This window comes from Eptatretus burgeri, unplaced genomic scaffold, assembly GCF_056783735.1.
Source record: "Eptatretus burgeri isolate ZD-2024b unplaced genomic scaffold, Ebu_testis_v1 Ebu_testis_scaffold_453, whole genome shotgun sequence".
NCBI lineage: Eukaryota > Metazoa > Chordata > Myxini > Myxiniformes > Myxinidae > Eptatretus > Eptatretus burgeri.
Window position 1 is genome coordinate 1 of NW_028222402.1, and position 26,437 is coordinate 26,437.

Below are 26,437 nucleotides of genomic sequence, written 5' to 3' on the forward strand. Positions count from 1 at the left end.
GCAGGGTTGAGGGACAAAATAGGTGTCTTGGAGAAAATACATTTGGGATGTGGGGAGAGGGGATACGGGGGGGGGGGGGTGAACATGATCGATGGACAAGAAAAGTTTCAGCTTGAAAAGAGGTGGGGTGGGTCGGGGCGGGCAGGGTTGGGGCCGGGGGTTAATGGGAATGAATGATAAACATCACTTCTTTCCATGGGGAATGTACAGTGATGGTAGTAGTGGAACAGCTGGAGTTTTGTTTCCGAAATGAAAAATGTGCTGCACTTGGTTTATGCTGATGCAAACAATTGCCAAACTTTATTGTTTGTCATGAGGAATGGAGTGCGGTATATTTCCGAATACTTCCACAATGGTGACCATTTCCTGTACAGAATCCACCAGTTCCTTTCTGGAGAGCGTCCTCGATGGAAACCTTTCAGATTGAAATTATCTGACACAGCTCGTGAGTCTTCGTTTCGTCATCAAACACCAGATACAGAAACATCAAATTCACATCACATGAGGAAGGCAGATAACTCCATCCTTGGAGGTCACCAATGAGCCTGACAGTATTTTACCCAACAAATCAATAGCAACATGCTGATTCTCCTGAGACAATCTCTCTTTGCGGAATCTTCTGTTCCAAACCTTATTAATACAATTGCTCCAAAATTAAAATTGAACTTTTAACCACTCTTGGGGATAACTTGTTCAGTATCTTCTACCACCTCGACAATTACCAATCCAAAAATACCCACAACATCTTTTCCATCCTGTATTTTTTCAAAAGTTTTTTGTTTAAAAACATAATTTTCTGAGCCTTTGTTGCTGATGCGTTTCCGGAGGTTTTGTAATTTGTTCAACATTTCTTCCACGTCAGAACAGAGATTTGACAACAGTTGATCACATAAACAACACAATGCACTCGATCTCCCAACAGAGGATCCGGTGTGTATTTTGCATCATTCATTTGAATGGGTTGGATTGGATTGTACTGCAGAAGAAACCTAAAAAAGAGGAATATAATCAGGTTACGTGTGGCCAGAATATGTCAAGTCAAGATAGTTTTCATTTCAAAATTTGACACATGGATATACCACTTGAATGTTCACCAGAAATAATCAATTGATATGAAGTCAGCAGTGAAGAAACAAAGAAACCAGCAAGCCACGTGACATAACAACATGCAAATATTTTTGGAACCTCAAGGATGATTCAACGTCATGAAATGTCAAACATGACATAAACAGCCAACATTTCCTCAAAAAGAAAAAAAAATGTTCAAAATGCTTTCAGAATTGAAAGACACAGAATCTTTCCTTCCCATCGCCTCTTTCCGCACCCCTTAAATTCAGATACCGCAAGAATAACAAATACCACATTGTTGATAGGAAATATAACAAAATATAATTCATTTTTGTTCTGAATCAGCCGAAACAAGTATTCTTACGGCCACGAAGACAATAGCCTCAGCAACGAGAAACATGACGATGATCAATCCATAATACACGTACAAATCCCACATGCACGCTCCGGTTTCCAACTGCATGTCTTGTCTTGCCCACAGCAGAGAGATTGCACAATGCGATGGATTAAAAAAAAATCAAAATCCATTGGGACCATACTCTGTGTCGAGTGTTGTTGCAACCAAAGCAGGCTCCTGGGCTATTGGGCACAATCCTGAACAGGTCACCACTCTGATGCAAGATCCTAAAATCGCTCAATCATCCCAATAAGCTGGTACTCATTTTGCCAACCTCAGAAGGATGACAGCCTGAGTCAACCCTACCTGGTATTAGTTCAACAGCAGAGCAGGATTTGAACTCAGAACTCTGTGATCTCAAACTCACCACCACAACCATTCAGCGAACACAAGACATTGGTGCAATGGATACAGCGATGGAAATTGAGTTCATGCAATGGACTTGCTAATTACACAACCCACAACGGGCCACAAACACGTCCGATGGAAGTCCAACACATTTAAACAGCTATCGAACTCAGGAAAGGGGCAGCAAAAGCATTAAAACAATAAAACGATTAAACATCTCAAAATGCAAAGCATGTCTGATTTGGACTCAAACTATTCTTTGTCATTCAAACTCCTGGGTCTCACGAGCAGCCATGATCTTTATTGGGCAAGCTACATTTCAAAGCCAGCCACTGAATGGGAATTTTCCATCAAGCAAAGTCCTTCTTTGGCACACCTGGAATTCCTGTCCACCGATAAGGCTTGATGGAGTCCTGCTCTCCCCTCTCGGCTGGCTCCCATGGCTCCCATATTGTTAACGCTACGGAAACCAAGGCCTTTAAGATTACTGGAAATCCCCCACGGTGAGTCTGAATCTAGGGGTCTATCACTTCGCCATCACAGACTGGTCAGTAGTCTTTCTGTCTTATAGCACCTTTCTGTTGTTGCGCCCTCTGCTCTTTGTGGTCATTGCCCCCCCACCCTCTCCCCAGGCCTCTGTGGGGATCCACTGCCCACCACCAACTCCCTTCTGATGAAATTACCTACATCCAAGATCACTGCTCACCTCCAATTTTTTATTACTTGGAATTTTTTTTCTTTTTTTTACAAATATGTTGATCACATCCGTTTGTTTGTGTGTTTGTCTGTCCGCTCGTCTCTCGCCCAAACCGCTCAACCGATCCGTCTGAATTTTTCAAAGATTAATGTTCCCGACGCTGCGACGCTGCCGCATTGAAGGTTTGTAAAATTCGGTTGACCGAAAAGGTCTACATAGGCCAAAAGGCCAATTTGAGCCAAATTTTCTAAAATCCTCAAATTTCATCTGATTGACTGGAAATTTGAACAGGATTTGCATTTCAGGTCAGTAAATTCAAGATGAGGTCATCTTTGGTCAAAAGGTCAACATATGCCATGAAGTCAACCCAAAATAGGCAAAAAGTTGAAATAGTTTCTAAAATTGTCAATTTTCATTTGATTGACTGGAAATTTGAAGACCATTTGCAAATCAGGTCGCTGAATTCAACCACTGATTAATTTTGGAGATCAACATCGGCCAAAAAGCCAATTTTGGCCAAATTGTGCCAAATAATCTAAAATCCTCAATTTTCATCCAATTGACTTGAAATTTGAACAGGATTTGCGTATCAGGTCATTAAATTCAACCACCTATTACATTTGAGGTTACATTAGGTCAAAGGCAGAACATAGGTCAACCCATAAGGTTAACCCAAAATAGGCAAAATTCTTTAATTGTTTCTAAAATCCTCAAATTTCATCTGATTGACTTGAAATTTGAAGACCATTTGCACATCAGGTCGGTGAATTCAACCACCTATTAATTTTGAGATCAATCGAGGCCAAAAGGCCAATTTGAGCCGAATAGAATTGGGACATATTTTCTAAAATCATCAATTTTCATCCGATTGACTTGAAATTCGAAGACCATTTTGATATGATGTCGTTTAACTCAACCACATTAATTTTTTGAGGTCAACCTCGACCAAAAGGTTAACATAGGCCACATTTCTAAAATCTTCAATTTTCATCTGATTGACTTGAAATTTGAAAAGCATTTTCATGTCAGGTCGCTGAATTCAACCACCTATTATTTTTTGTGGTTACCATAAGCAAAAAGGTCAACATAGACCAAAAAAAGGTCAACATTGGCCACATTTCTAAGATCCCCAATTTTCATCGGATTGACTTGAAATTTGAAGACCATTTTCATATGATGTCGTTTAACTCAACCACATATTAATTTTTTGAGGTCAACCTCTACCAAAAGGTTAACATCGGCCACATTTATAAGATCTTCAATTTTCATCTGATTGACTTGAAATTTGAAAAGCATTTTCATGTCAGGTCGTTGAATTCAACCACCTATTATTTTTTGTGGTTACCATAGGCAAAAAGGTCAACATAGACCAAAAAAAGGTCAACATTGGCCACATTTCTAAGATCCTCAATTTTCATCCGATTGACTTGAAATTTGAAAACATTTGCATATCAGTTCACCACATTCAACCACCTTTTAATTTTGAGGCCAAATTTCTAAAATCCTCAATTTTAATCCAATTCACTTGAAATTTGAAAATCATTTGCACATCAGTTCACTGAATTCAACCACCCATTGATTTTGAGGTAAACATAGACAAAAATGTCAAAATAGGCCAAAAGGCCAATTTGGGCCAAATTTTCTAAAATCCTTAATTTTCATCCGATTGACTTGAAATTTGAAGAGCATTTTCATGTCAGGTCGCTGAATAAAACTACCAATGAATTTTAAGGTCAAAAGGTCAACACAGGCCTAATTTCTAAAAATTGATATATCGGGCCAAAAACTAAATATATCACTATATCTCAAAAAGTTGTGTACGAGTGATGATTAACCAAGGTGGATGAGTTGGATAGGTGACAAGAACAAGAAGACAGGATTTTGGTTCAGATCTAGCCCATCAGTGGGATAGCAAAATGTGAACTGTTCCACCTGGCAGAGATATGTGATCTTCCGAGTGCCATTCTACTTTGTGCTGTTTTGCCAAGTTGACACTCATTGAGTGATTTTTCATTTTTATTTTTATCCCACCTGTGGAATCAACTTCCACATCCTCTTTCTATCTCATCCTTCCCTCCAAGTCTTCAAGACAGCTGTTCACCACCATCTCAGCTTGTCCCCAATCCAAGACCATGATATTTTCTACCCCCATGAACACCACACAAATCCCTCCTTCCAATTTTCCAGTTTTCCCTCCTTGGAGTTTCCTTCTGTATCCATCTTCTCCACCCCGTGCATCCTCTGTATCCATCTTGTCCACCTCATGCATGCGAGTTTTGCATCCTATTTTTGTCTGTTACATCCTGATCTGTACAATGTACTAGCTTTTCCACAAGTTTCGACTATGTACACAAAAAAGACCCTTTAGACCCCTCAAACCACTGAGACCCCTGACATCCCAGGAGCCCTATAATCCCTAAAACCCCCAAGAACCTTTGGAGCTTTTTTCACCCTATGACCCTTTGACGCCCTTAAGAACCCCAAGACTCCAAATACTTTTTAGACCTTTTATGACCCTAAAGACCACGAAGTCCCTCAAGACCCCTCAGTCCCACAAGATATTTTAGAACTTTTTAGGCCTTTAGAGCGTTACATATTTTAGATATTTTAACACCCTGCCATCTCCTTTGGCATGAAGACCCTTTTTAGACGTTTTAAGACCCTTTAGATTCCTTCAGACAACTTCGACCCTTTAGACCTTCAATTGCATTCTTGAAAACCCCTTCGACTTTTTAAGACCCTTTTGACACTTGAGACCATTTCAACCCTTTTGACCTTTTAATTCTTAGACCAGTTGACCTTGATAACTTTGCAGACCTTTGACTGTTACAGATTTACAACGAGACCATTCAGATCTGTTATTTGCAATCAATGAGCACTCATTCAGTGCATCCTTCCATTTATTTACCACACAAAATACACCAAACAAAACAAGCCCTGGTGAGGGTCGGCAATCTCTGGTTGCTCTTTTTCTTCTTCCTTGCAGCAATTTTACACATCGTGAGTGGGCAATTGATAATATTTTTAAATGATACTGTATTTGAGTTCCTTCTATGAAAATTAAATGAAAGAGGCCTTTAGGTCCATAAAGTCTGTACAATGATTGCCAACCGAAAGTAGTTTATCCGTGGTCTATCCTTTTTAAATGCTAAGCATGAAGCAATGAAACAGCACATACAATTTTTTTAAAGTCTTTAGGATGACTTCGTCAGGGTCAGGTTGAAACGCTGACCTCCCAGACTCAGGGCAGACCTCACGTCTACTTTGTTTGTGTGCAGCACAATGCTCTTGTATAACATGATTGGCTGAGGGTGTGGCTGTGAAACTGCTGCAATACCTCTGCTGGTTAGGGCAGGAATTTATAATTTGTTCATGGTGCCGGCAATAGCTTGCCTCTTCTTCACCAAGGACACCATGGGGTTTTTAATGTAAACCAACAAAGGCAGGCAGATGGGACACAGGACGCCTGTTTCATGTCAATCCGAGGAATAACTGCGCACGCACGCGAGCACACACGCACAAACACTGGGATGATAGTTTATTGCTGAATCAGAATTCTAACCCAGGCAAAACAGCTGAGAAGTGAATGTGCGTAACTCGAGGCCATCCTGTCAGCCAAACAGACCTCACATTAATGTACATACTGAACAAGTGAATAAAAAATTCAAAAGCTGCTTAGAGATTTCAGTTACCATTATGCTGCACGGAGTGTAATCCGAATTATTTGTTCATTATTTTATTATATCTTGAGTTGAAAGTGAAGCATCATCTTAGGAATGCTTTGCTTGAGATTTGGAAATTTTTCTGAACCTTAACCCTTCAAAAAGCAAAACATAACATGACACACAAACATACCACATAATCTTTTTGAACGTGTCCCATGATGGTGCTCATGAGGTCCTCTTCACTAATTCCATTCTTGTCACTATCTTCCAACCCCATGGTATCACAAAGTTGCACAGGTAGAGCCTTGCCTTGAACAGGTTTAATATTCCAGAAGCGAAACTGTGGAACAAAAAGTAATATTGTTGAGAAAAGGTTGTATATCCAGTGCTTTTGTTTGGATTGTATCATCAATTAATGACTTGAACAATTGTCAGTTTTGTACTATGTTCTAATAAAAGGTGGAAACATTTACAAGCGATGAAATCGCACTGAATTATCAGTGATGCAATTATACACTGTCCTCTCGAGCACAATAATTACAATAATACCAACAATAATTGCAATAATACAATAATACATTGAACAAACATTTACAACAGATGACTGCAAAATAAAGCACAAACCAAATACTCGGAACATGTTAAATGTACGAAATGTTAATATATTTTTTTAAAGTGAGAAGAGGATTAAGAGGACAAATGAATATGAAGAGGATGAATGCTGCTCTTGTGCTAAAAGTGGAGAAAGATCGATTTTTTTCACGAACATGACGAAACAACTTGCTGAGCTGAACATTCTCATGTTGTATCAGTCATGTAATTATTTGCTGTGGAACCTTCCTTCTCATGTAATTACTTCCCACCCTCCTCATCTAAATTGTGCACGACAGCTTCCATATCATTCCTTGCATTATTCACCTCTCTTTGCTGCTTTCTTCTTCTACATGTACAAGTGCAATACAAGTACAAGAAGCCTTCATCTGGTTGTCGTCCTCCATCTTTCATCTTCCCTATTCTCTTCTAAACCTCCTTCTGACAGATTACCTTTGCCATTTCATTCTCCTCCATACCTGGGTTATATTCCTGAGCGTTGTGCCCTTTTCCAAAAATCCTCTGTAACGTCCATAAACACCTCTTTGTAACTCCTTCCACATATTGCATCAAAATCACGAAATTCCTTGATGTGGAAGAACCACCAATTTTAGGATCATTATCTGTCTATGAGTGGCAAGTTCCGTTTGTGCTCCCATTAACACAAATTGCTTAAATATTGGAATATATTGTCTTTATTACACCTATTCTGTTGTATTTTGACAATTCTTGTCATAAAAGCAGTGTTGTAGATCTTCCCCTCTATTACTATGAACACAAGACATTTCCATAGATCTTCTCTATTACGATTAACACAAGACATTCCAATGAAAAATTATGGATTAGAATTTGGTGCTCTGTAAATGAAAATATTTTTAATCGGAAGGTGCTGTCACTGAGAGCTTGAGATCTACGACAGTTTTGCATTGAAAGGCTATCATAAGTTTTCAAAGACTATCATTTGCATTCAGACTATCAAAAATGAGGCCTAGTAATGCCACGTCTGCTCTGAAGAAACAAAATCCTGTGTGAACCTTCTGTCAGTCTGTTTCACATCTTACTCTCAAGTGGAATTGCAACTGAATATTTCTCAACAAAGAGCCATCATCACTTTCAGAGAGAAAGTTGAAAAAAGTACAAATGTGATGATAGTTGATGAAAGATATTGAAATCAATTTTTCAAATGCAATATCCAATGAAGCAGGACAAGAGAAATATGTCACGATAATTTAACAAATGCTTGGTGCGACTATTAAATGGTCTGACAAAACAATTTGAATGAAATGGAGATTTATAATTTATCACATTCGTTTTAAATCTGTTCGAGTTTTACACTGTATCCCAAAATTAAATGTGGGACAAAGAAGTTGCTTTATACCAGTCACAATTTGAAACTGATAGGCAGAAGGAAAATTGAGTGTATTTTTAAGTTCCCCTTGAATCTTAAAGAAGATGTTGTGTCCCAGAGTTTGAATCGAGAGTACAAGTGAAGAACAATCAACATTGTCGAATCATCATCATCATTACACAGTTTTATGATATATATATATATATATATATATATATATATATATATATATATATATATATATATATATATGCATCGAGTTCTTTCTTCGCACATTATAAAATATTATCAACAAGAATGGCACTCGGTAGAGCGCATACCTTCGCCAGGCTGAACAGTTTACATTTTCTATCCCACCGCGAGGCAGGATCTGGATCCAGACTCTCACCAAAATCGAATCGGCTTGTTCTTTTCACCCAACCAACTCATTCACTGAGTTTTGTCATAACTCGTCCAAAACTGTTTGAGATATTGTACTATACGAGGTGTGTTCAAAAAGTATCCAACCTTAATTTTTCGTGCGTAAACAAATGAAGCCAGGGAGGCGTGATTTGGTGCACGTATGTAGGCGATCCTAATTAGTATGCGTAAATATTTTCCCGCCTTCAGAAGCTGTCAGTCGCCGACAGACCGCCGATGAGTGAGGAAGTGTAAGTGAGCGCCGTCGGATTTTTGTTTTTGACAAAATGACGGATCACTGTGGTCAAATTTTGTCAAAATCAAATTTTGTGTAAAGCTTGGTGATTCCCAAGTGGAAACGATCCGCAAGATTCAACAGGCCTTCGGGAACGAAGCAATGGGCACCACACAGATAAAAGAGTGGTACAACCACTTCAAAGATGGTCGCACATCAGTGGAAAGCGAAGCACGTTCTGGTAGGCCCTCAACATCCCGAAATGAGATCGTCATTGACCAAGTGAGGACCCTGCTGATGCAGGATCGTCGAATCACGATCAGAGAACTTGCAGACGAGGCGGGCGTCAGCATTGGATCCGTTCATTCCATTGTGACTGAGGATTTGGGCTTAAGGAGAATCTCAGCGAAGTTTGTGCCAAAGCTGCTAACGATCGAGCAGAAGCAACTCCGTTTGGAGATCGCACAGGACATGCTGGAGACTGTGAACAGCGATCCCAACTTCTTCAACACAGTGATCACTGGCGATGAGACCACAGTGATCCGTCATTTTGTCAAAAACGAAAATTTGACGGCACTCACTTACACTTCCTCACTCATCGGCGGTCTGTCGGCGACTGACAGCTTCTGCAGGGGGGAAAATATTCATGCATACGGATTAGGATCGCCTACATACGTGCACCAAACCACGCCTCCCGAGCTTCATTTGTTTACGCACGAAAAATTAAGGTTGGATACTTTTTGAACACACCTCGTATATTGCTTTTGGCCCTATCGCTCAATGGTGAAGAATCACTTAAAATATTCCAGCATCTGGATCCAGATCCCAATCTTCACCAAACAAATTATTTCATCCTTATCACACACCCAACCTCTCAAGCAATCCGTCCACAACTTTTTGAGATATCCTGTTCACAGAAAGACAAACAGACTGGGGTGAAAACATAACATCTGCCCATGTTTGGTGGTGGGGGTAACAACATGAGAATGGCAGTTGGAAAACTGCAACTGCTTCGTAGTACATAGTATTTTGAAATAGGAAATTAATGCACATTCGATTGAATCAGAACACTACCTTCAAGGTGAAACTTCCTGCTCCAGTACCAACTAGGGCATTCTGGCGAAGGCGTCCTGCAAAAACCATGTTGATCGAGTTCACGAAGCTGGATTTGCCCGACCCGACATGCCCCAGCATCAGGATTTTTGTAGCTTTTACACTCTCAGCTTCTGGTTTGAAACTTTTCATCTCCTCCAAAAGTTCATCTCTCGTCCTATTCAGAAAAGGAGATGTCAGTTTGATGATTTACATTCTTCAAAATAGAACTACAACAATGAGGAAAGTTCAAACTGTGATGAAAAATATTATGTTTACTGGGTACAGGGGGCAGTTATTAATATCTAAGGCTTCAGCATGGACGTGTGCTCACGAAGAGTGGTTCATTTTTCCCACTACTGTATTATGAATTTCCTGTTCAGGCTCGGTTGGTTCACGTTTGCAGAGATAGTATTGTGAGCGGTTTGAGAACATCTCGCTTCAGAGGTCATGTGATCTGGCCTTGTTATTTGAACTGGAAAGGGCCAAGCTCGGAAATGTAGGGATCTCCGAGAGGAAATTCTAATGAGGTCAAGTGGGACAACACAACAAAGTAGGATCACTTTTCTCCCTCCCTCCAACGTTGGCACAATTCCGAGGCTGTGACGCCAACACGGTGATATCATCACCTCTGGCAATCCCCACTAGAGGGCCCTCCCTCTTGATGAGTGCTATGATTGGCTGGAGCCATGTGCCTTCACATGACAGGCCACACCACACCACAAGAGGGACAAGGTTGGAAGCATGGGAGGGAGGGAGTATTTCCTTTCATTTCATTATTCTTTATTGTCCACGTGACGCCAACAAATTTCAACTGCTGGCAATTCAATTGAAAAAGGGTGCGTTTTTATCAAAGGCAGAATATGGATCGGCAGAAAATTTGGAGAATAAGGCAGGATGTCAAATGGTAACAAGGCAGGAGATATCTCTAGAGAGATGGCTCTGATCTCATCTCTGACATTGAGGACCTCCAGCCATTATTAGATGAGTTGAAGCAGCATGTCTAAGGTGGAATGATCTTGTCTGAAACCAAATTGGTGATCTGAAATGAGGTTGTTGGAGAAAAGGAAGGATTTCATTTTAATTACAATGATGGATTCCATGACCTTGATGATGATGGAAGTAATCATAGTTCTGTAGTGAAGGGGATCAGTTTTTGCACTTTTTAAATGTAATACATTGATGTTGGTGGATTTCCAAGCAGATGAAATATGACTGAGAGGAAATGACAGGGTGAAAAGGGGAGTGAGAGGATGACAAAGGGCAGTAGAGCAGCATTTTATGACACGTGAGCGAATGCCATCCGGTCAAGTTGCAGAATCAAAAGTGAGGGTTGAAAGAACCTTCTCCAACTTCTATATGAATCCAGGAGCAGTTGTGTATGACAGGGAAGGATGGGTACAAAGAGTGAGGGGTTGGGGATACAAGATATTGAAGCAAACGCAGAATTGAGGCAGTCTTCTCATGAGCAGAGTCGTCTGTGGTGCCATTTGAAGAGTAGGAAGGGATGGAAGGGGAGCATACACCAGAGACAAATTCCACAAGGCAACACCAGGTTTTGGAGGAGGGAGACAAGTTTGAAAGTTTATTCTTGAGGTTGGATTATACCCTCTTTACATTCGCATTACACATGTGAATTGAATTTGGCACAAATGATAGTCGAAGACAACATTACAAGGGAAGTAGAGCAAAAGGTGAATGTCTGATTGATTAAAACAAACGATACATAAAGAACAAAGGGAAAGCCCCACCCCCTCCCTCTCGTTTTTGCTATTAGTTCACTGTACATTTATTATATGTAGAACAAACAAATTGTACACAAAAGTTACAAGGAAATACAAGGAAATCAGACACAGGTGGAGACCATTCAGCCCATCATGCCTGCATGAACACCATACTAATTTATCAACACAAGATCCAAAGAAGAAAATGCTTTCAAAAAGTTGATGGGGAATACTTTCAAAAAGAACACAAAAATTGAGCAGATGACTTTCGCCATGTGGTGGTCCAGTTTTAATCATGACTGAAGCACATTTTACTAATTCGTGGTGGAGATAACAAAATACGCATGCAGACCACATCGTAAGTAACAAAGCTGATGGGAATCAGACGATGTTAAACAAAATCAGCACATGACGCCTTTCAGAAAGTGCACACCATGCATGCTGTTGGGCTTGATTAATAATAATAATAATAATAATAATAATAATAATAATAATAATAAGTCTGGAGACGGTGATGGTTCACGAGCAATGTACACGGTTCGCCTTTTTTATTTTTTGACCTTTGAGGGGACGCCACGGGAAAACTGGTGGGAATCGGGAAAACGTAAATGATGAAAGTGGTAGTCCTCGAAGAGCACCACTTGCATGGCAACTTTCATTTGAAACAGTTGAAAACCCTAGGAGCTCGATGCCCAATTTATTGATTTTTTTTTTGACATTTTCTAAGTTCATGACCTTGTGACCTTGACCTTGCAAGTAGTACAGTCCTGGACAGGTGGCCACTCTGACACAGGTTAACCTGAATGGTTATTAACCCAGTAGTGAGAAGACTGACATGCACCTTACTGACCTTGGAAAGATGACACACTGAATCACCCCCACCTGGTGTTAATTCAACAGCTAACAGGGGCTCAAATTCAGGACCCTTTGGTCCCAAGACAGCTTCCTTAACTGCAAAGCCAACACCAGGCTTGGACTTTATTAAGCCTCACTAATAATTTTATTCAACATACAATTAGATTTTTCAGGGTCCTGAGTAACACTAGACCAAGTTTTGAATAACACTCGACCCAAAACAAAGCCAATGGAAATCTGATGCAACAAACCTGGACAGTGTATAATAAGGAGGGGCCTCAAAGCCTGATGTCCGGCACACCAGAACACCAAGATGGCAGCCATATTATTTTGTTTGGGTGCCATGGTGGGTGGAGTCAAGGGACAAATGTGGGAGGGGTCTGGCAGCAATCTGACCAATGGGTGCAGTTTTCAAAATCGACCCCCAACAAGAACCACAACAACAACCATGTGGAGCTCTTGTCGACCTGCGGTGTCTCAGGTAAAAACAAAGTTGTACTCAAGTGATTGCATCTTCACAAATATAAAGTGGAACATTTAGAACAGAGATTTGCCCAGTCCAAAGTTGTTAAATTTATTTTTGCTCTCTTCTTTTTCTTTGAGTGCCAGGTGAAAAAAAATAGAGCACCTGAAAATATTCCTTTTTAACCTCCCATTTTTAAGCTCTTTCCACCAGGACACAAATAAAAGGCTTCCTTTTATGTTTTTCTCTTGTGGTATTTTTACCACGGCTGACTGCTCATTGATATTAAACGTATGGTGAGAATGTTGCTTTCACCTGTGCTGCTCAGTTAATTATTGGTTTGAGCTTCATTCATTCAGCATCAAAATGTTGCTTGGGAAGTTAAACCTGTTTGTCATGAACTTTAATTTAACCATCAATGAATGTGGATCTGTAATCAGAGTTTCTGATGGCCAGAGTTTTGTTTGTAGAAAAGTTTTGATGGGAATAAACGAATGCTTTATCATGCTGTCATTTATTTTTGCAATGAAAAATTTACTTACTCTGCACTCCAATTGATTTTCCTTGTTGGCTGATCCAATAGTGCTGAAAATAAAACAACAAAATATTGCACAATCATACACAATAAATAATTCAACAAACATGTACACCTTTTATTTGAGAGAAAACAAATATTTGGAATTTAGGATGAAATCAACATTAGGTGAATTGAAGTATGTAAGGAGCAGCTTGGGGGAAGATAAGAGATGGTGTTGATGGTGTTCACCACCATCTCTTATCTTCCCCCATCCAAAACCACGATCTTTTCTCCCCCCGTTAATCCACCCCAAACCCACTTCCTTCAAATTCCCTGATTTTCTTCCTGAAAGTCCCTGTAGTGTTCATCTTGTTTACCTCATGTACCCCATCCCATCCCTCTCCCTTCCATAGATATCCTCATGTTTCTCTTCCCCACTGTTTTGTGCTTCCCACTCCTGTCCCTCTTGTCTCCTGCTCCTCCTGTTGTACGTTCTGTGTGTTAGCTCTTATACGAGCCTTGACATTGTATATTAAAAAAATAAAAATAAAAGAAGCTGATATTTCGGGCTTTAACCCTTTGTCAGAGCAAAAGAAGGGAATGAAGTATCATTGGTCCATTGAAGGGTCAACACCCAAAACATCTGGTTCTTCCTACTTCCCATGATAATGAGCATACCTCAATCAATGTCCTGGTGATTTCATCCATTGTTCCACCTGTCTACTGATACAGATATTAGTCTTCATCAACAAGATATGATGGTCATGATGGAGCTCCCAAAACAAACAAACTAGAAAGAGCAATCAGAGATTGCATACCCTCACCAGGACATGTTTTGTGTGGCAAATAAATGGCAGGATGGACTATTGTAAATGAAAGGTCATTGATTGCAAAGGGAAGCTATAAATGATGCAGTTGTGAAGATGTCATGATCAAATGGTGTAAAGGTTGAATGGTCTAAAGGTTTAAAAAAAAAGTCTATACGTTTCTAAATGGCCTCAATGGTCTTATAAGGTTGAAGGAGTCTAACGGGTGTAATTTAAGGTATAAAGGGGTCGAAAGGGTCTCAAAACGTCTAAAAACGGCCAAAAGGGTAAATTGTATCAAAAGGTCTGAAAGGTGTGAAGGTCTACATGGTCTAAAAGGTAGAAAGGAGTCTAAGGGGTCTTGAGGGTATTAGGGTTGGAAAGGATTTAAAGGGTCTTCAGGAGTCAAAGAGTTCTAAAGTGTGTAACGTAGTTTATAAGGTCTTAGGGATATATAGGGTCGAATGGCTCTTCGAGGTATTAGGGTTCGAAAGGGTCTGATGATCCTGGAATGTCATAAGGGTCTTGAAGGGTATCAGGGGTGTACATATTTTGGGGGTCAAACCTGGTCCACTTTCAACCCTACAAGACCCTTTAGCCCCTTATTTTTTTAATGCCACAAACAAACTTTAGTACATACATCGCATGTAATGAAGGCTGTGGTCAAGTTTCATCGAAAATGTGTGTGTAGTTTGGGAGAAGAAGAAACGAATGTTTACAAACTGACTGACTAACTGACAGAAACTGCACGATGCTACTACCTCACATTAACTTTTCTCCAGGTGAGCTAATAACAATAATCAGGAAAAAAGACATAAATGTCATAGCCCCTGTTGTTTTAGTAATTTTGCTATTCGGAGATAAAGGGCGAGCCCATATTTATTGCAACTAAAATGGCAGCCAGTCTAACAGGTGGCCATCTTTGATGAGATCACAAAATAAATTTAGATGCAAGTGTATGGCATTGTGCACTGTGCTTGTGCCATGTTTGAACAAAATCGGACCATGACTGTCTGAAAAATGGTTGGGGACATGTTTAAGTAACAAAATGGCCACCAGTCGGCGATGTTGGATCTGATCATGAAACATGACGTGCATACATAAGCCATCATTCTTTATCCGTTTGCCAAGTTTGAACATCGGTAAATGCATGTTTGAGAATTGGGTGAGGACATGTTCAACAATGGGTTTTTTTTTTTTTTTACAAATAAAATGGCTGCCAGTCAACCATCTTTGATCTGATGTCGAAAAAAATTAATGACGTGCTTTTGTAAGCTATCATTTTTTATATGTGTTCCAAGTTTGATCAAGATCGGTAAATGCATTTTCGAGAAATAGTTGAGGACGTGTTCGATAGCGGGGTTATTTTTTTTACAACTAAAATGCCTGCCAGTCTAGCAGTCGGCCATCTTTGATTGCATCACGAAACAAAAGGATGTGTACAAGTATACCATCATGTGTTGTCTTTCTGCCAAGTGTGAATAAAATCGGTCCATACATGTGTGAGATATGGTTGCGGACGCACGTACACACACACGGACATGAAAATCGAGACCAAATCCAAAGGCCCCCGTTTCAGACTTATTCCAACTGCGGCAAAAGGCATGGCCAAGTCTAAAGCATCAAAGGCTCAGCGAGTGTGAAAATGTATAAACAAGGTGAATGTGACTTGAAATACAGATGTAACTCAACGATATAGATTTACACATACAATTGACCTGCCCCCAAAGGAAGCAGTGTTTATAGCACTTTAAATTGAGCAAGGCAACTATCACAATATGGAATACTTTATATGTAAATAATTTTATCATTGGTATCCACATGTTTTCACGATTCTACTTCATAAATTACATGCAGTAACTTACGTGATGGCTCGGGGCTAGGGGGGAATGGGGTTGGGGGAAGGGAGAACAAAATTATTATCTGTTCATTCATTTCATAATACAATTGTAATATCCATCATGATTGCATAACAACATCGAAATGATGATGGAATGAGTCCAGAACAAGTGCATGCCCACTCTCAGGTAAGGCAGAAAATAACATCTCGTCAAATACACATTTTCTAAAACAAGTGTTTAAAATATATATTTATATTCCTTGTGTGGTGTCGTCGGGGGTGGGGGGGGGAGATGAACCATGGTTGTTGAGTGAAAAATGAACAAACAGTGACATCAAATTCACTCTTTGGTGAGATCATCTTGCAAATAATATATAATCATCAGGCTGTACCCCTCTCTCCCCGATGATTCGAGGTAGTTTTGTAATTTCAGTATAAACGTGTCTACTGTTCTACAATTACAACCTTTTCATGGAAACCAGTCGATGCATTAAGTATTTTATTTTATTTATGTTGTTTTTCCCACAATGGAATAGGAAAGCTTTGTAATTTTTGTATTCCCAGAGACAAACCGTTGTGTGTAATGAGCAAAAGTATTTTTCCCCAGTTATTATCACGGATGACTGAATTGAATCACAAAAATACACAAGTATTGCAAGAAGCATGCTGGGCACTGCAATGGTCGCAACTTGAATCTGATTCATTTGCGATACAAAATAAGTAAGAAAGACATAAATGTCATAGCATCCATTGTTTTAGTAATCTTGCTGCGTGTAGTTAAAGGGCGAGCCCATATCTACAGTATGTAAAACTAAAATGTCCACCAGTCTAACAGTCAGCCATCTTTGATCAGATCATAAAATAAAATGAGGTGCATGTGTAGGTCATCATGCACTGTGCATCTGCCAAGTTTGAACGAAATCGGACCATGCATGTCTGAGAAATGGTTGGGGACACATTTATGTCACAAAATAGCTGCCAGTCGGCCAGGTTGGATCTGATCTAAAAAGAAAAAATGAAGTGCATATGTGAGTCATCATAAATTGTCTGTGTTCCAAGTTTGAATAACATCGGTACATACATGTCTGAAAAATGATTGAGGACGTGTTCAACATCATGTCTTTTACAACTAAAATGGCCACAAGTCCGCCATCTTGGATCTGATCTCGAAAAACAAATGACATGCATATGTAAGATCTCATTCATTATCTGTGTGCCTAGTTTGAACAACAGTGGGAAATGCATGTCCGAGAAATGCTTGAGGACATGTTCAACATCGTGTTTATTAAAACTAAAATGGCTGCAAGTCCACCATCAAGGATGTAATCTCAGAAAAAAACAAATGGCGTGCATATGTAAGCCATCATTCATTATCTGTATGCCAAGTTTGAACAAGATTGGTGAATGCATGTCTGAGAAAAGGTTGACGATGTGTTTGATACCGGGTTTTATTACAAATAAAATGGCTGCCAGGCACTCAGTAGGCCATCCTTTATCTGATCACAAAATTTAATGAAGTTCATGTGTATGTCATCATGTACTGTGCTTGTGCCAAGTCTGGAGAAAATTGGATCATGCATGTCTGAAAAATTGTTGGCGACACATTTCAGAAACAAAATGGCTGCCAGTCGGCCATCTTGGATCTGCTCTCAAAAAAAATGATGTTTCTTTGTCAGCCAGTGTTCCTTGGGAAGTTCAGTGTCCCTTGAGAGACAAATTTCTTCTTTGCCTGATGGTGGATTCCATGACATCCACCAGCAGCATCAAATATGGTAGTCTTGAAAGCCCTCAATAACTTGAAAGTTTGGAAAGCACTCCATAGTCTTGAAAGCACTCTTTAATCTTGAAACCACTCTTCAGGATTCCCCAAAACACCCAGCCCTCACAAATCCCCACTTAGCCTGTTCTCAAACTCCTCAGCTGCACTGTCATCTCTGAGCTTGCCAACATCCAGCCGAGTCTGGGATGGTACCATAATCCTGGATGTAAGCTGCAACTTCAGAGTTCCTACAACAAGCCTATGGTTGGTATTGAGGAACTGAGCACTCCAGTAGACCCTGCAGTTCTGAACGGTATGTACCCATCAAGAGCATATGGTCAATCTCCTTTGCCACTTCACCAGCGTTGGAATACCAAGTCCAGCGAAGAGCCTGTGGGTGCTGAATCCATGAACCAGCCACCCTAAATCCATGACTTCTTGCAAAGTCAAGGAACTTGGTGCTATTCTAGTTCACAGTTTAAGACTCATTGGGACCAACACATGTCTCATAACCATCCCTATCAGCACCAGTTGACACATTGAAATCCCCAAGACTGGAAGAGTATCTCGCCTTGGAAACCGATGAACCACAGACTCGAGTGCGGCATAGAATTCCTCCTTCACGGTGAGATCACTCACCTCAATCAAAGCATATACAGAGAACAGGGAAATGACACTCGAGGAGTGATAAATCCTCAGTCTCATAATACGCTGGTTGACTGGTATTACCTCAATTATCATTGGAGTCAGTTTATTGGACACAGCTGCAGCAACCACTTCGGTATGGTGACTATCAAAGTGACTAGACCAGTAATAGGTGTAACCACCCGCCATTATCTCACCACTTTCTGGTCTCTGAACCTCAGAGAGTGCTGCAATACCGATGTGCAAACACTGGAGCTCAGATTATAGCAGACAGGTGGTCATCCTCTCTTTGGGATAGGACATTCCAAGCACCTTCCTGAAGGGACTGCCTCAGGTTAACCCGAGGAGACCGCCGTCTGATGGACGACACCTCAACACCACCCCGACACATTCCACTGCAATCTGAACCAGGAAGCTGACCCCGTGATTTTCCTCCTATTATCAAAGAATGGGGGTCCCCAAGGCTTTGCCCCAATCCTGTCACCCAGTGAGCTGCCCTGCGAAGGGCAGCTGAACTGGAGGTACTCCCATGAAGTGGATTTTCAGTTTTCTTTGCGTTTTTTGTGTGTTTTGCTGAATGAAGGTAAAAGGTGTCCAGAGCGTAAATCCCACCACCAACCTTCGAGACAGAGGTCGACAACTGCAGGACGTTGTCTGCAGACACAGTTGGGCACCAGATATGGATGGCTGTTGGCTCACAAGAAGCTCGTTTGCTTTGGGAAAGTAAAAAGTATTATCATTGGAGAGACTGTTCTCAAGTACTTCAGCATTATTCAACCACACTTAACCACATATGGTACATTGTCTTATCAAGAATGTACTCATTCAGGTGCTTGGGGAGTGAAACTTCCAAAGAGTTCATGATACAGTTGCTGTGTCATCATCACTGAAGTGTTAAACTGAGGAATCAGTGATGATCCCGTCGTGGAGAGCTCAGTGGTGGAACTGGTTGAGCTGGAGTTAATACAATAGGAGGTATGAGAGGTGGATTGGTAGGGGAAGCTCGTAAATGGCAGAGCCGGGTCATCTTCATCACAGCAAGAATCTTCCCAGGAGCCTTTATGTGGATACAAGGTTGTGGGTGTAGCCCACACTGGTGCCTTGGAACACTTGGATTGTTTAATTATAATTGAAAAAGCAAACAAACATTATATCTATGAGGGGGGAAATAAGATTACACACAGAGACAGGGAATCAAACCCAGGATCTCTGGTGGACCAGTGCTCTGCCATCTGAGCTACTGTATCTGGGTGATCCACCCTCTGAATATGCAATTCCCCCACATGTAGAAATGCCACTCTCTTTCTGACACCCCTTCTGGGACCTTCTGCCAATCAGAGGAGCAGCAACGACCTGTTCACATGAGGATTCATGAGACAGTCTTCACTTGCCCCCCCTCCCCCGCCGCATATACATACTGCATCACATTTGTTTGCCTTTTCAATTATAATTGAACTACTCCACCCACTGTGGTGAATAATAGTAGTCAGGGAATTGTCCCAATGGAGAAAAAGCCTTTATAACGCTGTTCAGGACCACATGTGGAATAACGATGCATTTGCAGGTAAGTTGGAAGGGGTCGTGATATCAGACAACCAACATTCCATATTTTGATATGGTGGCTGAATCCATGTACCTTTTCACGTCTTTGATATTGGTCAACATATTTGATGGTCGGGAACTTTGCTTGAGATGGGCATGTATTCGGCGTAAATCTGAGCACTCAGACTGCAAAGATAACCAAGCTTTACAGTTTGTGAAAGGCAACTTGGTTTTACTGGTGAGGATGTCTTGAGTAGGGAAATGATGGATGACCGTTTTCCGTCCACTCAACAAATTAACAAACTTGACATTGGGGATTGTCGCAATCAGAGGCATTCTGGTTGGCGAAATCTAAGGGAACATAAGTGGAGCTTGTAAGGTGGTGGATTGATGCCTGGTAACGACTGACTGATGACAAGAAGCTGGAGTCATGGGGCCTCTGTGAGACATCTCCTCGGGATAGCTTTACAAAAGCTTGTACACGTGGTTTACTATCAGTCAGTACACAAGCTTTATGGGGAGACTGGATGATGAAAGGTCCAAAGCGCTCAGTAGCAATGGCAATTGAGAGTGCTTCAATTTTACAGGTAAGCCAGGTGACTTGGTGGCTCCTCAAACACTGATAAAGCCTATAAGTCATTGGTTCCCAATGTGAGTGATATCGGGTGCCCTTACTCCATTTTTCTTCACAGATACATCAATGATAATCCACAATTGGTCTTCAAGGCATGGCAGGGCAATGGTTTGGTTTGAAGAGAGGGTTTTCTGCATGGCATGGAATGCTTAAATGAGGTCGGACGTCCAAGTGATTTTCTCTTGGGATGGGCGGCCAACAACAGTGATGTCTTGTGGAGAGAGTAAGCTTGAACATCCAGAGATAGCACGAGCTAAGACTTTATAGGCACCAACAACTGATCGAAGGCTGAAGACCTTTTCTGGCATGGCACACAAAGATAACATGGAGACAAGATGTGGGCTGGCTGCAATAGTGCCTTGATGGCAGACCTCTGCTCAGATACTAATGGAATATGGGCCAATGACAGTAAAGTGGATGCTAACAGATTTAAGCGGTTGGCTTGGAGTGTGAAGTCATTTCCAATTGACCAGCAGTTCCTCTGTGCTTGCTCCACTACAATAAGGGTCATTGGCAAGTTTAGCTATAACACCCTCTTCCAATAGGTCTCCACATACATGACGTGAGTTTTTCTTGTGCAGTTTTGGAGCCCAGCATACCCACGACCGATTGAGCATGGACCCGAATGCCACGGGAAGGTGTTGCAACACCGCAATACTTAATCGACTCTAAGACAGGGAAATTTGATGAAAGGAATTTGTTTGGTCAGTAGTGATAACGTACTTCCATCTCCCAATTTGTTGAAGAGTCAAATCAACATCAGGCATCTATGAAGGCTGGGGTTTGCTATAATGACTGACATTGGCAAATGCTGTGTAGAGTCAGAACTTGCCACTGGACTTCTTGATACTTGACGAGGAAAGATGGGTTGAGGTACTCGACATTAACTCCAACATCTTCTGGTTAATGAAGAAGCCTGTGTCCTCCACTCATGAAATGTATGTTGCAGTTTTACAAGGTTGGCAAGCGAGTTCAAAGGCAGGTGACCATTTAGTTTCGGAGGCTGGATGGGTTCCATGTCAACCACATATTGGAATGGACCAGCTGCATCATTATAACCTGTGATCCTTTGGTCAAAGATGTCATCATACTCTTCTCGAGGAGCCTGAATTTTGTATCTAATATCCGGAGGGAAATTATTGTCTATGTCAAGGCGTCTGGCAGGGTAGGGGTTTTTGAGTTGCTTTCTTGGAGATGGGTTGTGTAATGGTAGGTGGCTTAATAGTGAAGTCTGAGAGAACAAAGACAAGATGGATTTGACAAAAGTGTTCATGGGACCTAACGATCTGAGAGTCATTGGTCAAGTTGACAATGCAGATCTTGCTGGACACGCTTGATATCAAATTGAGTGTAAAGGCGGGGAATATTTTGGTTGGTGGAGGATGAACCGAATTGTCACAGCGAGGTTCAAGAGCAGATGTGGAGTCAGAGAGATCATTAGGGAGGTCCCGCTCGATGTATTCACTGGATCATACAGTTGTGGTTTGGGGAGAGGCGCACAGGAGATCAGCATGGCGAATGGTATGCTTGAGTGAGGGAGCTGCAAGGCAAACCGTATTGGTAAATAGACCTGTCTTTGAGGATAATGTAGCATTTAGCTGGGCGATAAAGTATCATTCAGCTCCATAAGGTGTGTTCCTGCCAGGCCATCAATATCTGGGTTCTCAATGATGAGGCCTACCAAGGTAAACAGCCGATCATCATAGGTCATGACAAAAGTGACCGCTACATACTGTGAGTGGAGGGAAGCTGTTGGCCTGGTGTTCTGGTTGGGAAATCTTCTGCATGTGGATTACAAAGATTTCAAGGCATTTTTATGCGCAGGAGGAGGCCATTCGGCCCATCATGCCTGCACCACACCAACACCAGATTTTTAAAATAAATCCATCAATACCCCTTCCCTTCGTGTGCAGACTTTGGCTGCGACACTGGTACTCATTTCGCCGACCTCGGAAGGATGACAAGCTGAGTCAACCCCCTGGTGTTAATTCAGTGGCAAATGGGGCTTGAACTCAGGACCCCAGGATCCCAAGCCACCACCCAAACCGCGAAGCCAACATCAGGTTAAACACCAGGAGTCCCAGTCATGTGGCGTTTGAAAGGCGTATCATGCCTCTGGTGGATCCACTGTCAATTATGGCTTGTATAGTGTGGTAACCAGAAATATGTGTCCAAGTAAAGTGACTGGCATACCTGATTTTAATATAGATATGGTCAGATTGGTCCAAGATCAACTTAGGCCTTTAAAAGGCCTGTGAAAGGATTTTAGGTTGAGAGATACATGTTGGCAAATGAGTAATATCACCTGGACCAACTCGGCTGGTACTAGTTGGGCTTGGATTGATTACTTTTTGGCACCAAATTTTGGTGATCAGGACCTGATACTTCATGTGGTGGCCTTTACAGATCATTCTTGTTTATCTCTGGGCATGGATTTAGATGGGGTACACACCCGGCTCTCTGAACACTTGAAGCTTAACTGTCGCCTTTTGCGGGATGGCAGTTTAGTCCGTTCCTACGTTTTGAAGTCTAGGGATTGGCAAATGATTAGGTGCCACTTCCCTACCTCAGTAGCCTGGTGGGAGGAAGTGAAATGTAGGACTGCAGTGTTTTTCAGTATGGCTGGGAAATGAGGGTTGCGGAGAAACAAGAGCATTTGAGATGCTTGCAGGCACACCTCCAACACTTGCATATACACTACACGGTCAAAAGTATGCGGACACCCTTCTAATTAGAGGATTCGGCTATTTCAGCCACACCCATTGCTGACAGGTGCATAAAATGAAGCACACAGCCATGTGATCTCCAAACACAAACATTGGCAGAAGAATGGTCCATACAGAAGAGTTCAGTGATTTTCAATGTGGCACCATCATAGGGTGCAACCTTTCTAACAAGTCAGTTCGTTAAATTTCTGTCCTGCTAGAACTGCCCCTGTGAACAATAAGTGCTGTTATTATAAAGTGGAAACGTCGAGGAGCAACAACAGCTCAGCCACAAAGTGGTAGGCCACACCAGCTCAAAGAATGGGACCGCAGAGTGCTAAAGTGCATAATGCAGAAAAATCGTCTGTCGTCGGTTACAACACTCACGACCGAGTTCCAATGTGACTCTGGAAGCAACATCAGCACAAGCACTGTTCATTGAGACCTTCATGAAAGGGATTTCCATGGCTGAGCAGCAGCACACAAGCCTATGATCACCATGTGCAATGCCAAGCATTGGCTGGAGTGGTGTACAGATCACCACCATTGGACTCTAGAGCAGTGGAAACGCATTCTCTGGTGTGATGAATCATGCTTCACCATCTGGCAGTCCAATGAACGAATCTGGGTTGGGCAGATGCCAGGAGAACGCAACCTGCCCGAATGCATAGCGCCAACTGTAATGTTTGGTGGACGAGGAATAATGGTCTGGGGCTGTTTTCATGGTTCGGGCTGGGCCCTTGCGTTCCAGTGAAGGGAAATCTTAATGATACAGCATACAATGACATTCGAAACAATTCCGTGCTTACAACTTTGTGACAAGAGTTTGTGCAAGGCCCTTTCCTGTTTCAACATGACAATGTCCCCGTGCACAAAGCGAGGTCTATACAGAAATGGTTTGTCGAGATTGGTGTGGAACAACTTGACTGGCCTGCACAGAGCTTTGTCCTCGAACCCATTGAACACCTTTGGGATGAATTGGAACGCCGACTGTGAGCCAGACCTAATCACCCAACATCAGTGCCCGGCCCCACTCATGCTCTTGTGGCTGAATGGAAGCAAGTCCCCACAGAAATGTTTCAACATCTAGTGGAAAGCCTTCCCAGAAGAGTGGCGGCTGTTGTCGCTGCAAAGGGATGACCAACTCCATATTAATGTCCATGATTTTGGAATGAGATGTTGGATGAGCAGGTGTCCACATACTTTTGGCCATGTAGTTTAAGAATCTCTGCGAAGCGATTGACATGTCCACAAAAATCCGCGAGGTGAAGGGGAGGATTGTTTTTCCTCCTCGAAGCAAAGGTGACGACTGTCATCTTTCATAGCAAAGTGCAGGTTTTGGAGGGGAATGAAAAGTATCAGGTATTTTTTTCCAAAATTATATCGCATTGTCTCTACTTGAAGGAAATGGTATCACTCACAAAGAGAACATTACAGCATAAAGAAAAAGATAATCCTTGTTCTCTCCCACAACTAATTTTAACAATTGGCCGAAAAATGTCTGCAGAATTATTCTGGGCTTTGGTTATAAATGATAATGGAGAAATTTTCACCAAATCTTCACTTAGTGGACAGTTTATCTGGCACAGTGAAATTCTGAAGAACCCAAATCATTTACTGCCTCTGGCCCAAATGCAATACTGGTACCTGCTTGTTATCATCAATGCCACACATGACAAATTACTGCTACAATCCCTCTTAAATTGCTCGCCATCCCTCCTGATCTACAAATGCTTCCATCCTGCCAACATGAACCACAATTTTTCAGTTTCTTGGTGACCATTACAAATGTCAATCGCTTGTCCCAGAGAGCCTCAGATCATGTTATTACCTTAGCACACTGTCCAATTAGTCCAAAACTATCATTCTGGTTCAGCAGAGTTCTGATGGTTTTATGACAGCAAGACCTTCCCATCCGAGTCACCAAATTTATTGTGTATGCAATGAGAATTTGCAAGAGCCACAATAATCACCTTGGGCAGTGGAATGGCCTCAACTCAACTATATCAGTTGAGTTATATCACAACTCAACTGGATGTTATGTGATACAAAATTTGCAATGCCATTTCAATTACATCACAGTGACTGGACTAGCAATGAGCATTGTATCTATCGACAAAGCGTTTTTTGAAGCTTCAGAAAATGATAGGTTTATACAGTGACAAAGATGTGAGTCTTCTTGTTCTTCCATGAGCCTTGCTTGGCACACTCCAGCCCAACCCAGCCCCAGAGAAACTGAGTCGATAAGCAGATGCATTGGATCACTGGGGTATTGATTTCCATGGTGAATCAGAATAATAATGTATAAACAGTTTCAGACGTTTTTCCTCTGCTCATATATTAGTTGATTATTTTTCATGTCGATCAGTCAGGGGTTCTTTTGAAAAAAAATAGAAATGTTTAGTCCTTGCCTTACCGAAATTATGCAGAAATTTTCAGAGAAATTAACCATGGCATCGACGAAATACAGCACTTTAACTTGTTTATACATTATGATGATTCACCTTATATTTTATGCCAAATAGCTACCTCCTGCGTTAAAATTCCTCATATTTCCATGCATTTCCTTGCAAGCCTAAGCTGCAATATTATGGTGAGCTATTGCAGAGCTGAATATATAGTCTCATTTTCATTGGGGGTAACGTATAAAGTTACCATGCATATAAATATTGGGTGCTTAGGGAGAGGTTTCTGCAGCCGGAGGTACTCCAGAGGGATCGGATGGGATAGCACGGACAATGGACAATGAAAATGGTGTTCTTGACATAGATGATGGGAAGGACACAGCTGAGTGCACAGTGTGCGCTGTCTAGAGTACATTTGACAAAGTTGAGCCAATTCATGAGGGCTTCTGTATTACTTACATTATTATTTCTTGACATCCAGACTTTCAGGTGCTTGCGCAGGACTGGTGAAAGATACCTAAGAAATCTACCAAGGACTGGTTAGAGGCACATTAGGATGGCCGAATGTGTAAGAGAGGGGGTGGTCCTCAAACCAATATGGTCCACTACCAATAAGCCAGATTATGAATCCAAGTGGTGAAGAGAAAGCAAATGTAGATGTTGGAAATTTATTTGAAAATAGTTGGAGGCACACTATTGGAA

General features: G+C 41.4%; 1 protein-coding gene across 1 annotated transcript in view; it reads right to left on the reverse strand.

The window, feature by feature from the left end:
- Positions 1 to 722: 722 nt before the first annotated feature.
- LOC147007209 (interferon-induced protein 44-like) overlaps positions 723 to 26,437 on the reverse strand; it is a gene marked incomplete at its 3' end in the record, with an annotated part of 36,082 nt that continues 10,367 nt past the window's right edge. Inside the window, 6 exon segments of the mRNA XM_085867508.1 lie at positions 723 to 854; positions 857 to 976; positions 6,366 to 6,515; positions 9,823 to 10,018; positions 13,425 to 13,467; positions 16,071 to 16,084. Of these exon segments, the coding sequence (XP_085723634.1) occupies positions 723 to 854; positions 857 to 976; positions 6,366 to 6,515; positions 9,823 to 10,018; positions 13,425 to 13,467; positions 16,071 to 16,084 (655 nt within the window).